At 31.4% G+C, this 15,195-nt stretch overlaps 2 protein-coding genes across 2 annotated transcripts in view; one reads left to right on the top strand and one right to left on the bottom strand.

The window, feature by feature from the left end:
- The window catches only part of LOC140449131 (uncharacterized), a 153,988-nt gene that overhangs the window by 37,156 nt on the left and 101,637 nt on the right, over positions 1–15,195 (bottom strand). The gene's annotated exons all lie outside the window — the stretch shown is intronic.
- On the top strand, positions 4,428–14,058 carry LOC140448049 (beta-1,3-glucan-binding protein-like). Its single transcript, XM_072541097.1, has 4 exons — positions 4,428–4,675; positions 8,225–8,364; positions 11,155–11,318; positions 13,392–14,058. Exons 1-4 carry the CDS (start codon positions 4,439–4,441, stop codon positions 14,006–14,008), a joined length of 1,158 nt encoding a protein of 385 aa, XP_072397198.1. The 5' UTR covers positions 4,428–4,438; the 3' UTR covers positions 14,009–14,058.

Raw genomic sequence — 15,195 nt, 5'->3', positions numbered from 1 at the left:
AAGATCTATTACCACGCATAATATTTATAATCTTGTTGTGGTGTTCTTGATCGAGATTCAAGTATGGTTTTATAGAATTCTGATTGCCATGACCAGTAATTTTTAGCAATTGTTGTTCTTCTACACCACTTTTTGCTAATTCATTTTGAAATTTATTTGGATGAAGTTGTCAAACTCGATCGTGTTGTCATAGGGATTGAAAATTGCACTGAATGCAATTATCAGTCTAACGTTGACATGATTGGGTGAAATTGTTCCACATGACACAAAATGACGAAATTTAAATGGTTGTTAGAACAGTCGAAAAATTATCAGTGACAATAAAGCATATTTTTATTTTATTCTATAGTATCCAGTTAGTACTCGGTGTTTAGTCCTTATTTAGTTTGGATGTGAATGATTTTTTCTGTGTCTTGATAGTGCAAACAAATTTTAAAATAATTCTTTGTTTAACGATTTTAAAATTTTGGAAATAATTTGAGATCACAAATCATCAGCTCTTTCAAATCAATATAGTTAATTCTTCCAAAAGAAGAATATACATCTTGATGGATGTATATTATTAATTAATTTACCTGATACTGCTACAGTTCATATAGCCCAGTCTGGTTATACAAAAATCATGGATTTTACGGCTAAATGTTTCGCAGATATCTGAAGCTTTTAAGACATAGGTGGGGGATACTAGATGATGAATAGATAAAAAGATACTCCTATTTTTACCTTGCGTTTTTTTAACACAATAATTTATGGTTAAAATTTGATTTTTTATCTATAAGTTTTTTCTCTTATAATTTAAATAAACAATATTTTTACGATTTTTTTATATCAAGAATATCTTTATTTTTCGGTATTTTCAATTAAAATTGATAAATAATTTACGGAGATATTTGCAAAAAAGCAGTTTTTTTGCAATAATTTATAAATTTAATTAATTTTTTTATTAACAAAATAAAATATTATTAATACATTTCAACATTGAGGAATTACCGTCCTTTAAATTTATGCGAAATTTCCCCCCGACCGGTCAAATAGTTTAAAAGTTATTCAATTTGTTTATCCCTGGGACTAATTATTTAAACCAATGAACTTGCCCTATGAATGATGCTAGACACATTTAACAAATTTCATAGGATTTTTTAAGACTTATACTATCTCAGAAGTTAAATGAATATTGAGTTTTCGTCGAAATTATTTACAAAATAAACGTTTGAAAAAGGGGTATGTTTTTTACTTATAAACAATTGTAATAACTTCTATATTTTTCAAGCTACAGACTTGTACTTACGACCATTAGATAGCTGGTAAAAAAACTCACATTTAACAAAAAAAATAAACCCTCTATGAATAATAGGACCGAAGTTAGCGACAATTTTTTTGGTAATTATATCTCCATTGTTTATAAACATTAAGAAGTAAAATTTGCACAAATTTTGAATGAAAATCTAAACTTTTGATGAATTTTATAGCTATAAAATTCATCCAATTTTTCGAAACTTAAAACCTTTCGAAACGAAGATCGACATAGGAAAGTGGAGGGAAAACTGTTTTAGCTCCTCGCTGCAAAATTTAATATTATGGTTACGGATTTATCATTCAAAAGCTTCAACAGTTCTGTAGGAATTTCATCAGGTCCATTTGCTTTTCCATTTTTAGCGTTTCTTATTGCGTATTCTACTTCTTCTTTCAATATGTCTGGCCCAGTTGCATTGATTATCTAAGTTAAGTTGTTTCTATCATCTTCAAATAATTCATTTAGGTATTCTGTCCATCTTTTTATTTTATTCTCTAGATCTACAATAAGATTTCCATCTTTGTCTTTAAGTTTACCTATGTGGCATTTCTTTATGCTTCATGTTTTCTCTTTTACTTTTTTGTGCATATTGAACGCATCGTACTTTTTCTCATAGGTTTCCATTTCTTCACATTGCTTTTTAATCCACTCCTCTTTGGATTCTTTTATTCTTTTTTTATGTGTTTATTTATTTCTTTGTATTTGTCTGGGTAATTCTTTATCTTTCTTCTTTGTTCCATCAAGTCTAGTATATCTTGTGTCATCCACCCCTTATTCTTTGTTATTGTTTTTGTAAGATGTTTCTTTCCTGCTGTTTGTATAGCTGTATTTATGTACTTTAATTTTTGGTTAACGTTGTTTGTATCGTTAATTTGTTGCTGCACTGAACGAAGGTTTTCATTTATTTCTTCTCCTGTTTCTTGTCGTATATTTCTGTTTCTAAGTTTATTTAAATCTAGTGCCTTTCTGTGTGGTCTTCTAATCTTTTTTGGTCTCGCCTCCATCACAGTAAACCGGGTTATGATCTGAGCCTATATCAGCTCCTGGTATTTCAAGTCTTAGTCTTAAGTCTTAGTACATTTAACAGCATTATGATACCTCCTTGCTATCATAATGTAGTCTATTTGATTTCTCACTATTTTTTCTTTGGTATGTTATGGATATGTCCATGTATATAATCGTCGAGGAAGTAATTTGAAAAAGGTATTTGTTATTACGAAGTCTTCATTTTGGCAAAATTGAATCAATCAATCTCCTCTGTCATTTCTATTTCCAAGCCCATATTTTCCTACTTGTTCTCTTACCTTACCTTGACCCACCTTGGCATTAAGATCGCCCATTATTATGTTAATGTATGGAAAAAGTGACTTAATAAGTGAAGACAGCAACAAAAAGGTTCAGACCTGACAGTGAAGTCGAATAAATGAACCAAATTTTAACTTTTAAACCAATGTATGTAAAGAAAATGAAAAAAGTAAAGTTCAATAAACATTGCAAAATTTAATAAGGCAAGTGATGAAAAAATCGACTTATTTTATCAAAGCAGTAAGGCAGATTAGATTAATATTGTATATGATATTTGTAAGAAAAATAGAATAAAAATCAATATTGTTAATTATAAAAATACAAACAATTATAATTAATATAAGGAATATAATAATATAATGTGTAAAAAATTACCTGAAATTTAATTTATAAAATATATAAGCATTATTACATCATTGATATAAAATGAAAAAACATATGTTGATTTTCCGGGATTTTCCGAGATTTATGGGGGGTGAAAATTATGTCATCATTATTAATACTGCGACAGACTATTCGAGCAAATTAAAAAAAAAGTAAGTATTTAGGATGAATATCAAATGGACTCAATTTTTCCGAGTTTTCCCATATTTTCCGGCCAGTGAAAACTATGTAGTTATTCATATTTCGACGAGCTACCCCATAATAAAAAAAAGAGGCTTGCAGCTGCAAAGGAAGCCGAGATAATGTAAATTTTTCCTACTTGTTGCAATTTGAAGTTCCGATGCCGAAAAAAAAAACGGAGCTGAAACAGATATCCTCTCCACTTTCCTATGACGATCTTTCGAAAGTACCGTCGTTTCGAAAAATTAGATAAATTTTATAGCTATAAGTTTCAATATAAAGTTTAGATTTTCATTCAAAATTTGTGCAAATTTTACTTCTTAATGTTTATAAACAATGGAGATATGATTTTTTTAAAAATAGTCACTAACTTTGTTCCTATTGGTCATAGAGGTTTTTTATTTTTTAATGTGAGCTTTTTTACCAGCTATCCAATAGTTGTACGTATAAGTCTGTAGCTTGTAAAATATAGAAGTTATTACAATTGTTTATAAGTAAAAAACATATCCCTTTTTCAAACGTTTATTTTGTAAATAATTTCGAATAAAACTCAATATGCGTTTAACTTCTGAAATAGTCTAAGTCTTAAAGAATCCTATGAAATTTGCTGAATGTGTCTAGCATCATGCATAGGGCAAGCTCAATAGTTTAAATAATTAGCCTCAGGGATAAACAAATTAAATAACTTATAAAATATTTGACTGATCGATGGGAAATTTCGCACAAATCTAAAAGATGGTAATTCCTTGATGTTTCAATGTATTAATACCATTTTATTTTGTTAATAAAAAAATTAATAAAATTTATAAATTAGTGCAAAAAAACTGCTTTTTGCAAATATCTCTGTACATTATTTATCAATTAATATCAATTAATTAAAAAAATGGGAAAATAAAGATATTCTTGACATAAAAAAATGACATAAATATTGTTTATTTAAAATATAAGGGAAAAAATTTATAGACAAAAAATCAAATTGTGACCATAAATTATTGCTTAAAAAAAACGCAAGGTAAAACTAGGAGTATCTTTTCATCTATTCATCATCTAGTATCCCCCACCTATGTCTTAAAAGCTTCAGATATCTGCGAAACATTTTTCCATCTTTTTTTTTAACCAGACTGGGCTAATATAATTTAAAACTGATTACATTTTTACCGGCGTCTAAGATACTATACTTTGGATACAATTTTGATTATCTAGTCCCCTCTCCAAAATTTCCAATCAATCAAGATATGAGAGTTGTCGTTTTGTATATAAGCGTTAGGAAATAAGATGTTTTGCACAGTATACAAAAACTTAGATAAGATGATTCTGATACTGTTTGTGTTTTCCGTGATACTATTTAACGACGTTAATTCCCTATGTCTTAAAAATTCGATAACAACCGCAAGTGGTTTACATGCACCCAAAAACGGGAGTTTATGTTCTGGTCAACTGATCTTTGAGGACAACTTTGACTGGTTGGACGCATCGAAATGGGACCATGAACAAACCTTAACTGGTGGTGGAGTAAGTATCAATTATATTAATTAATTTTGCTTTTTAAATTGGTATTTTATTAATATTTGAAATTTAAATTTATTAAATAAACATTTATAAATTTAAATTTTTTGGTAGAATTTAGAATTAAATCTGTATTTTATTTAAAAAACATTATAAATTTTAGAACGAATATCTATTTTTATACTTATTATAATTAACCAGTGCCGGTTGGTGACAATTTTGTTCATGGGGCTGCAAATTCGACAATACAAAAATATAATAGGTACTTCACAAAAGCCTATTTTTTAAAATAAAATATAATTATTACGTGTTTATCGAAGAGGAACCTTTGCATAATATTTTCGATAAAGTCAGAAATTTCTAGAATTAAAGTGTATTAGATGGACAGTATGACATGCTACATCAATCGTTCTTTCAAAATTATATTCCGTAGAAACGTATTGATCAATTTCAAAGTAGTTTGAGAACCATGTTTCAGTCTGCAGTTTTCATCGTTGGCATCATTACTAAAATAACCAATCATCAATACTTTACTTATTTGACAAAATGTTGAATGTTGACTGGAAATTCAACAGAAAAGTGTGAATATAAAATCCCTCTTCGCCTTTATTCCTTAAGTCCTTTTCAGGGCGTGACTACACTCTAAATATTGCTGTCTTGATTGGCTGCGATCTTGTCCCAGATGGACAGCTTCATGAAGGAATTCTCCAACCATAGTTTTCATTTGGTGTGCTCATCGTGTTGGACATATTTTACTCGGTCTTTGCCCCTCTACCTTTCTTTTTATTACCAGTAGTTCCATGGTTTACATTCTTTTAGCTATGTTGCGAAAGTAATTTAGGTATTCTCAGTTTAGTTTTTTAAGAGCTTGTCTTTAATATAAAGCCCTTCCAGAATTGACAAGTTAGTCCTGTGTGATGTCCAGGAAACGCGTAGAATTATTTGTAGACCAACATTTTAAAGGCTTTGATCTCACTTCTTCTTCTTCCTTTTTGTATATAGGCTCTAAAGCCTGTTTCTTCTTCAATATTAGCCTTCTAAATTGTTTAAATGTGACTTATCTCGTGCTATTGGTACTATTCTATCCTCTGCCGTTCTACTGATGTGTTCGTTCCACTCCTGTTTCTGTTTTGTCACCCATCCATTGATGTCTTCTATATTGCATGCTCTTTTTATGTTTTCCCTTTTCTCCCTATCCAACAGACTTTTCCCTGATATTCTTCGAAGTATTTTCGTTAGTAATTCAGGTACGTTATTGTGTTGATTATTATTTTCCTTGCCTTTAAACAGTTCCATCAGGTATCTTTTCCATTCGTTTGCTGGTATGTTATTGTATTCCTTCAATTCTGCCACTTCTTTCCGTTGGTTTCTTATGAATCTTCATATTTGTTTTTGTGTACCGTAGTAGTCGCTTTCCATTCTTTTTGTAAACTGTTCCCAGTGTTTATTTTTTGTTCTTCTTACCAACTGCTTTGTTTCATTTCGTATTCTTCTATAGGTGTCTCGGGATTCTGGGGTATTTGATGTTTTATACTTCGTGTAGGCCTCTCGTTTCTCTTTACATTTCTCTTTTACTTCTTTTCGGAACAATGGTGTTTTGTTGTTTTTTTTTTGTTCAGTATGACTTTGCGTTTTTCTAGAGCTTCTGTTGCTGCTTTTTCAATGTTGTTTTTAATTTTCTCCCAGCTCTCGTTTATATGTTCGATGTCTCTTCTGTGCTTGCCTCCTTTGATACATTTCTCTTGTAGATTCGTTTCACATGATTCTACATTGAATTTTTGCTCGGTGATTTCCTGTAGAAAATGCTTTGGTGTTATTTTCATTCTTATTTTTGCTAGTACTAGTTTGTGTTCACTCCCTGCGTCTGCTTAGTTTAAAGCTCGGATATCTAGAATTTGCTTTGGGTGGATTTGACTATTAGTGACTATAAAATCAATCACAGATTTCTGCCCCCTTGAGTTTTCAAATGTATATTTATACTTGAGTTTATGGTCGAAAAATGTATAACTGATTCTCTATTCGTTAAAAGCACAGAGATTGGCCATGAGTTCTCCATTTGCGTTGACATGGATTTCATTAAATCTTTGTTTTGCTCTTACTTTAATCGATTTTTTTGAGAGTTCATACTTTAGCTGCGTTTGTAGTAATCAGAAAAATAAAGACATGTCCAACCTGAGCTTAGTATGTATTGCTTATTATTGTTCGGTCTTTCCATATTTTAATTAATTTAGCTGCTACGGTTCGGGTGATTGCTAGTCTACTTTTGATTTCTTTCTGAGGAGTTATCGCCATTATTGGCTATCAGGGAGCCCAAATATTTTCTATTATCTGTCTGGTGTTCATTATCTGCTCATGTGTTCCTTTTCCTGGTACGAATTCGTATTTTTCTTCGGCTATCTCTGGAACTTGAAAGGTCTTTAGCCGTTTATTGATTGTAGCAGGATTTTGCTTACATATGGAATAAGGACAATGGTTCTGTAATTACTGCATACGGTTAGTTAACCTTTTTTTGTAAATGGGAATAAAGGTTATGTGCACCACTAATTATAAAGTTGTTGCCCTGAAGAATAAGTTGTTAAATTCATTGTTGTTAAATTAAAAAAATTTAACTTTTTTAAATAGTTCATGATTTTCATGGCGGCTTGCATGTTGCACCAATTCTTGACATATGTTGTTTATGTGGTTGTTTTTATCTCTGATTCACATACATTTTATTTTCCTGCTTTTCTGTGATATTTATTGAGTGTTGGTTCCTGTTTTTGTGGTATGATGTAGCTTAACTTTCCGCTGACATCCAATGTTTGTACGCAAACACTATTTTTCCACTCAATGTTTTGTATTCCATTTCATGTTTTATTTATGTCTTCTAATATTGGAAGTATTCTACATATGAATATAAAATATAAAAATCTAAAATAATATTAATTGTTTGTACATCTTTTTTCTTGGGAGAGCGGTGACCCGTAGCCCTCTCTCACCAACCGCCACTGTTATTAACTAGTCTAAATGTTTGTATTATTATGAATAAATAATTAATTACATAACTCTTTCATTATTTCCTATTCTTTCTAAACTTCAATAAGGTTATTATTTATCAAAAAAATGCTAAATGTCTAAATATTTTGCTACTTATTAGGTTGATGGCCTGAAGATCTCTTATTCTAGTCTTTTATCAAAAAGTATTTTGTTTTTATTCACTTTTAATATTGTTATTAATTGAGCGTTGAGCGCCAATAGTACAATATGGTAGGCCAATGGTGAGTTCTATTGCAAAGGTCAATTAAGCGATGCTATGGAATAGGTACAATTGGAAAGTCATATAACACTGTTAATACAACATACAAACTGTAAAGATAAAGATGATAATAATGTCGTATGGCATTTTTGCCAGCAGGATCCTTTCGCATTGCTCCGATTCCAAAGAAAGAAATGTGTTAGATATTCAACAATTCCATTGGAATGAAATTTAAAAGTGTATTATTGCATACTCTTACATAACCGGTGGATATCAAAGAAGCTTGCTTAATAATTTTAACAATAATTTTTACTTTCTAGAATAATGAATTTGAATGGTATACAGATGACAGACGTAACAGCTTTACTCAAAACGGCCAGTTACATATCAAACCCACTTTTGTTGCAGATGAATATGGAGAAGATTTCTTATATTCTGGTACCATTGACATTGGAGCTAGGTTAGTAGTTTTATGAATTATATATATATATATATATATATATATATATATATATATATATATATATATTTATTCTTATAGTTGTAAGTATTAAAATATTCACTTTGTTTACACATAATAATTAATAATTCTAATAAATTTACAGTTTTCTCCTAAAGAAGTCACAAAATCGTGACGAAATATTGAGACTGAACAAATAGAGTTTTATTTCCTGACCGATTGCTGATACTATAAATCAATATATATATATATATATATATATATATATATATATATATATATATATATATATATATATATATATATATAAACAATACAAAATACTTTAGCTACCTATAAATAGTCAACTAATGATAAACGAATAGACCGAACGTCTTAAATTTGTCTGTTATGATTTACTCTAGGAAATTGCGACAAAAAAAATTCCAATTCTTTTTCAACTGTTATAGATCCAGTTCAATATAATTTATTTTTTCTGGTATTAAAAACATATCTTTTTACTTATTTTATTATTCTGTTTGGTTCATTAATAATATAGACAACTAAAACATTGTGTCTGTATGAAAATAATTAGTCAGATACATGTTTTTATGAATCCAACAGGTCCTTAATGAAAGTTCTCAATCTGTGTGCCTGTCTGTCTGTTCGCCTATGTACTCCTAAAGGAAAAATTCTATAATCTTGAAACTTAGTATATAGATTCCTCTTAGAGTAACGAAGGGCCTTGCTTAAACAGTAGATCATATTCTTTTTACATTTTTTCTAATATTTTTTGTTCTTTCTTTTTCTTAAAGAAAACCTTTTAGATATTTGATATATAGGTTTCTCTTGGTGCAAAGAACAATCCTATTGAATTTCTTTATTTAGACATTTCTTTCCATGCATCGTCCACTGGGAATTTATTCTCCATTTCCTATTCCATTCAAAATCAGCAATTTTTAGTATTGGATGAATATAAGTTCTACATTAAACATGTCCTAATCCGTTAAATGGCTGGTGAGAAGCCAAAAGTAAAGTTGTGGTGCGAATGAAAGAGAAAGTCCTAGGAAAAACTTCTAGTAAAGGCAAAGAAGCTTGGTGGTGGAACGATGAAGTGCAACAGATGGTTAGAGAGAAGAAAGAGGCTAGAAACAGGTATGACAAGAATAAAAGAGCGCGCGCTATAGCTACTGCCAAGGAAAGATAATCTGCACAGCTGTATGAAGAGTTGGAAACATCCAAGAGGATGAAAAGGTTATACAGCATTGCTAAAGCAAGGGACAAGTCATCAAACGACTTGATCAACATGCGATAGATTTAAGAGTACGGATTGAAGAGTGTTAAGAAACGATGTTGAAATAAAGCAAAGATGGCATGACTACTTTAGAAAGTTACTAAATGAAGAGCACCAGAGGACCGACAGAGGATGTTAGATCCCTAATGAGAATTTAGTACCCGGAATAGTGAGAGATGAGGTTCTTCTTGAGTGGCTTTACAACTTGGGGTGAGTCTTTCCGACATTTCCTATAGCTCTCTATCTTCTACGATATTTCGCTTCCATGTTCCATTGTTGTTTCTCAATCCTAGACAAATTAGCTTCAACATCATCCTTTTATCTTTTTCTGAGACGGACTACTGATCTTCTATCATCTGGTCTCTCAAAAAACACTGTTTTTAGCACTCTGACTTTCTCTATTTCTCTGATCTTACCACTTGACCTGTCCATCGTATGCGTTTAGCTTTTATATGTCTGACGATGTTTTCAGAACCATAGAGTACCCTTCTCCACTTGCAGGTTATTTCATCTCTTTGAGGTCCAAATATCATTCAGAGAGGTGAGGTTGTCGAGTCGTTAAATAGGATGAATAATGGTGAGGCAGTAGAACCTAATGGAATACCTGTGGAAGTTTGGAGGGCTCTAGTAGAGGAAGGGATTGATATTTTGTGGAAAATGATGAGTAGGATATAAGGAAGAAACGATGCCCAATGCATGAAGAGACTGAGTGATGATAGCATTTCATAAAAATAAAGGGAACATTCGGGACTACAAACAGTATAGAGGGATAAAGTTAATGTCGCATAAAATAAAAAGTTATTAGAAAACTGTAGATAAAAGATGTCTTGAGAGAGACATCTATAGGAAAAGAGCAGTTTCGGTTTATGCCAGAGAGAAGAACAACGGATGCCTTGTTTGCTTTGAGACAGTTAATAGAGAAATACGGCGAGAAGAAAAGAAAGTTACATCTGGTATTTATAGATCTTGAGAAAACGTACGACACAGTTCCCAAACAAAAGCTATGGAAATGTATGAGAGAGAAATGGGGTCCTGAGAAGTACGGAAGGCTCGTGAAGGATATGTAGGAGAGAGCGTACATCAAATTAAGGACTTGTGTCAGATTGGCCGAAAGTTTTCCAGTGACGGTTGGATTACTAATCCTTTTCCATGCCCGGCTATTATCTCTCATAAGTCTTTTGAAATCAGAGCATTTTTAACGGCTATATGGTCAATATAGTATTGAATTCTCATTCAACACTATATTGACAAAAACTGAACGCTGTTTGCTCTTCTATTAAAAATATTTTGTAAATAGTTCTTTAGTTTTTTAGGAAGTTTAGTTTGAAGCATGATTGTGGAACTAAAATCCATTCAAACGCTTTTCATGATAAAAACTTTATTTATCTAGATCTAATCTTACGTATCTATATTCATATAATATTACTTGAGATAATTAAATTGTGTTTTTAGTTATTTTAGTTTTTAAAATAAACGACCTTAATAAACGCGATTACATAATATCTTTTGTATTTTAGCTGTACAGGTAGCGACAACGAAGGATGTAGAAGAACAGGTTCACAAAATGCCATAGTAAATCCCGTAAAAAGTGCTCGTATGAGGACCTTAAACTCATTTTCATTTAAATATGGTAGAGTTGAAGTTAGCGCTAAAGTTCCTGCTGGAGACTGGTTATGGCCAGGTATGTGTTAAAAAAAGTAATAGTAAGGTGGTAACGATATATATTAAATAACAGGCAAATACAGTTGATGAAATCAAAAGTCAAACTTTTGAATCACATAAATGCTTAGGGATGCAAGTAAATTCTGTTTTTTCTTAAGGTGCGTTACATTTCTGTGTAGCTTTCCGGATATTATCTTTTTCGCCAAGTATTGATTTTATTTTTGGAAGTTAGCAATTATGGTGGGAAAATTTAGGAGAAGTGCAGGTATTGCCACCCACTTAAGCAATTTATTCAATTAAACAAAAACTGTAGGTCTTGAAACAAAATGTTAACTGTCAAAATACTATTTTGCGAAGTATTACTTTTATTTTCACAAATTTACACTCTGGCGGAATTATCAGACCATGCGGGTAATTGCACCCAGTGATGATATATTACCGCCCAGGGGTTACATTACATGAAAATAAAACACAAAATAATTATAAACTCACAAACAACATCTATATATTTTTTTATATAAATCGGCACTCGATTTGTTTTTGAGTTATAGGGAGTAATAGATTCAGGAAGCTATAGTTCGACAGCGGGATTATTAGAAAGGTTTTAAGGCAAAAAAGCCTTCTTTCAATATATGAAACAATACCACTTATTTCAAAGCCCTTTTGGATTGGCTTTGAAATAAGTGGTAGCTACATGAACGAATTGAAATTTGAATATTTCAGATACATCAAATGGTGTTATGTTCTGGTCAACATTTCGTCTCATATAGAGTGGACATTTATTTGAATAGGCATATTTCAACAGCCCAAGAAATGTCACATCTAGTGGTTGTAGCTTATGGCACCTGTGAAGCGGAAACAATAACATATTGATCCCATTTTCGCGGCACAATTCATAAGCAGATCAAAAACAATGACTACTGTGATTATCAAGTCATCCAGACTTTGGTCGAGCATATATGGCGCGACATTTCGACATTAGGATTCTATAATACATAAATATCGGAGGTATATGCATCCTGATGCACTTACTGAGCAGCACACAGTTATATTTCGACCTCTCTCTCAACCTTTAGCTTTTCCTAGTTGTTTGACACGTTTTGGGGCTCCAATTTTGTATGGTACCCGCACCGTGGCAATACCTGTTTCGTCGACAATAAATATATGGCAGGCTTGAAAGCTATATTTTGTTAAAACTATATTTAAATTTGTGAAATAAATTTCTACGCTTTATATAATAAAATATTATTTATATTATGAAAGCTTGAGCCAGTCTTTACCGGCCATTTTTTTGTTATCATTAAAGCAGTGCTTAATATTATTTTTAACCCCAAACAAAAATTTACAATTTGCTTGTGAATAATTTTTAAGAACGCTTTGAGTACGTGGCGTATTAAGCTGATTGGGCGATGATCTTTGCAGCGACTGACATTGTGCTTCTTTGGAATTGTTACGAAAATTTACTTCAGCTAATTAAGTATGCAGCCAATATGCCCATTTTTGTATATATTGTTAAATAGTTTGCATAGATGCTTAATATTGAAGAATTTAATTATTTCCGCATGTACGTTGTCGGGTCCTAGAGCTTTATTATTTTTTCAAACCTGAGATCGCATTTTTCAATTTGAATTCTAGTATTGGTGGTCCAGTTAAGTCTATATTTTCATTGGCGGTTTCTAAGTTACGATCGTCAGAGAACAGGTCTAGTATATGTTTGCCAGAGTTTTAATGGTTCGTTGTAATCTGTTATAATGTTGTTTTCTTTTGCTTTTTCTTACTTTTTCCAAGTAGTAATTCGGCTTCTTCGCAGTTTTTGATTATCCATTTTTTTTACTCCATTTTTTTATTTCGTTTATTAATTTTTGTATACTTTCTCATTATCTTTTAACTCTTCTTTGTTCCATTATATCCAGACTTTCTCTTATCTTTCAACATTTCTTTGCTTTATCTTTTTACTACATCAGATAATTTTTCAAGACAATTAGTATAATTTGGATGGTTCTTCTTAGATTCGTGAATAAATAGAAAAATAAATTTATAATATTTAAAATATTTTTAAAGTTTTGTTTTACATTATTAATATATTTTTTAGCAATCTGGATGTTACCAAGTAAATGGGTTTACGGAAGTTGGCCAACATCTGGAGAAATCGACATAATGGAAAGCAGAGGAAATCGTCAGTATTATTCAACCAGTGGACAAAACGTTGGAACTCCATTAGAAGCTAGTACTCTACATTGGGGACCCAATCCACAAAACAATAAATTCATGAAAACTCACTGGGAAAAGACCTCATGGAACGGAGGATGGGATAATGCTTACCACAGATATCAAGTGGAATGGACTCCTGAACATATCAAATTTTCTGTCGATGATCAAGAAGTTGGTACAGTTACACCCCCTGATGGCGGTTTCTGGCAATACGGCGATCTTCAACCAAGTGGACTACCAAATCCATGGGCTCAAGGTAGTAAGATGGCTCCATTTGACGCCGAGTTTCATATATTGATTAATTTGGCTATTGGAGGAGCCTATTTCCCCGATGATGTAGATAATAAGTCCGGTAGAAAACCATGGTCCAGTTCTCAGCCTTACCGTGAGGGTATGACAACCTTCTGGCAAGCTAATCAACAATGGAAACCTACTTGGAATTTGAACTCAGACGACTCTCATCTTAAGGTTGACTACGTAAGAGTTTGGGCACTGTAAATATTTAAAAATAAAATAAGTTATATAATAAAATAAACTAAAACATACAATCGTGTTCTTTACTAATTACCTCAAATCCTTGAAAATCAATCGTTTTATAATGTTTACACATTTGATCTTAAATAACCACTTGGTTGGTTAAGACACAGTTCTTTTTGGCTTTTAAAAGTTGGTATCAAAAAATTACCATCTAGAAACCTTTGTAGGTCGTACATGCAGAACCCAATTTAAGTTAACAAATTTTTAGATGAAGATATTTGCGAAGGCGTTAGTCAATTTGCATTGATCTTATATGCAACAGAATTTACAGCAAAAAATAAAATTTGAATTTTATGTTTCTCTTTAGCAAGACTTAAACCAATTGATGAAATTAAAAGCTGTCTGAACTGTGGATGATTTAGTCCTCTGCTCTTGATACAATTTACTACTTTAATTATAGCTGGCATACATTGTCCATTTTTAAATGTTTGGATGTCAATAATTCCTGATACGCTATAAATATATATATATATATATATATATATATATATATATATATATATATTTATATATATATATATATATATATATATATATATATAAATATATATAATATATATATTTATATATATATATATATATATATATATATATATATATATATTATAGGATCCAACTTGTAAATACAATACATTTCGGAGACCCGTTCTCCTCCGGCAATCTTCCTGGTCGAAGGCATGCTCATCCTACAAACTACTCTAGCAAACCTACTCTTGATTCCATCGCTCTTCTAATTCCTTAATTCCATAAGCGTCGAGACCTACCTCTTTTTCTTCTTCCAGGGGGCTTCTATCTGTAAAGTTTTTGGGACAAACGTTCGTCAGCCATTCTCAAAAGGTGTCCAAACCAGTTTAAACCTCTTCTTTCTATTCTGTCAATGACCGTTTCTGTAGCATTCATGTTATTTCTTATAGATTCGTTGGTCTTCCTTTCCAGCCTTGATGTTCTAGCACTTCTTCTCAAATATTCTATTTCAACTGCCAACAATCTACCATAAGGAGTTCAGACATCCTACAATTTTACGTCCCTGATTAATTCGGTGTTTAATTTCGGTTTCTCCCAAGCCGTTCTTATCAATGAGTGCACCTAAATATTTAAATTTTTCGTCCTTGTCTATTAACACTTCAACCTTTCATCTGAATTGATAA

Source organism: Diabrotica undecimpunctata, chromosome 8, assembly GCF_040954645.1.
Source record: "Diabrotica undecimpunctata isolate CICGRU chromosome 8, icDiaUnde3, whole genome shotgun sequence".
Taxonomy (NCBI): Eukaryota; Metazoa; Arthropoda; class Insecta; order Coleoptera; family Chrysomelidae; genus Diabrotica; species Diabrotica undecimpunctata.
Note: the sequence above shows the minus strand (reverse complement) of the source record. Positions and strands in the feature narration are given on the sequence as shown.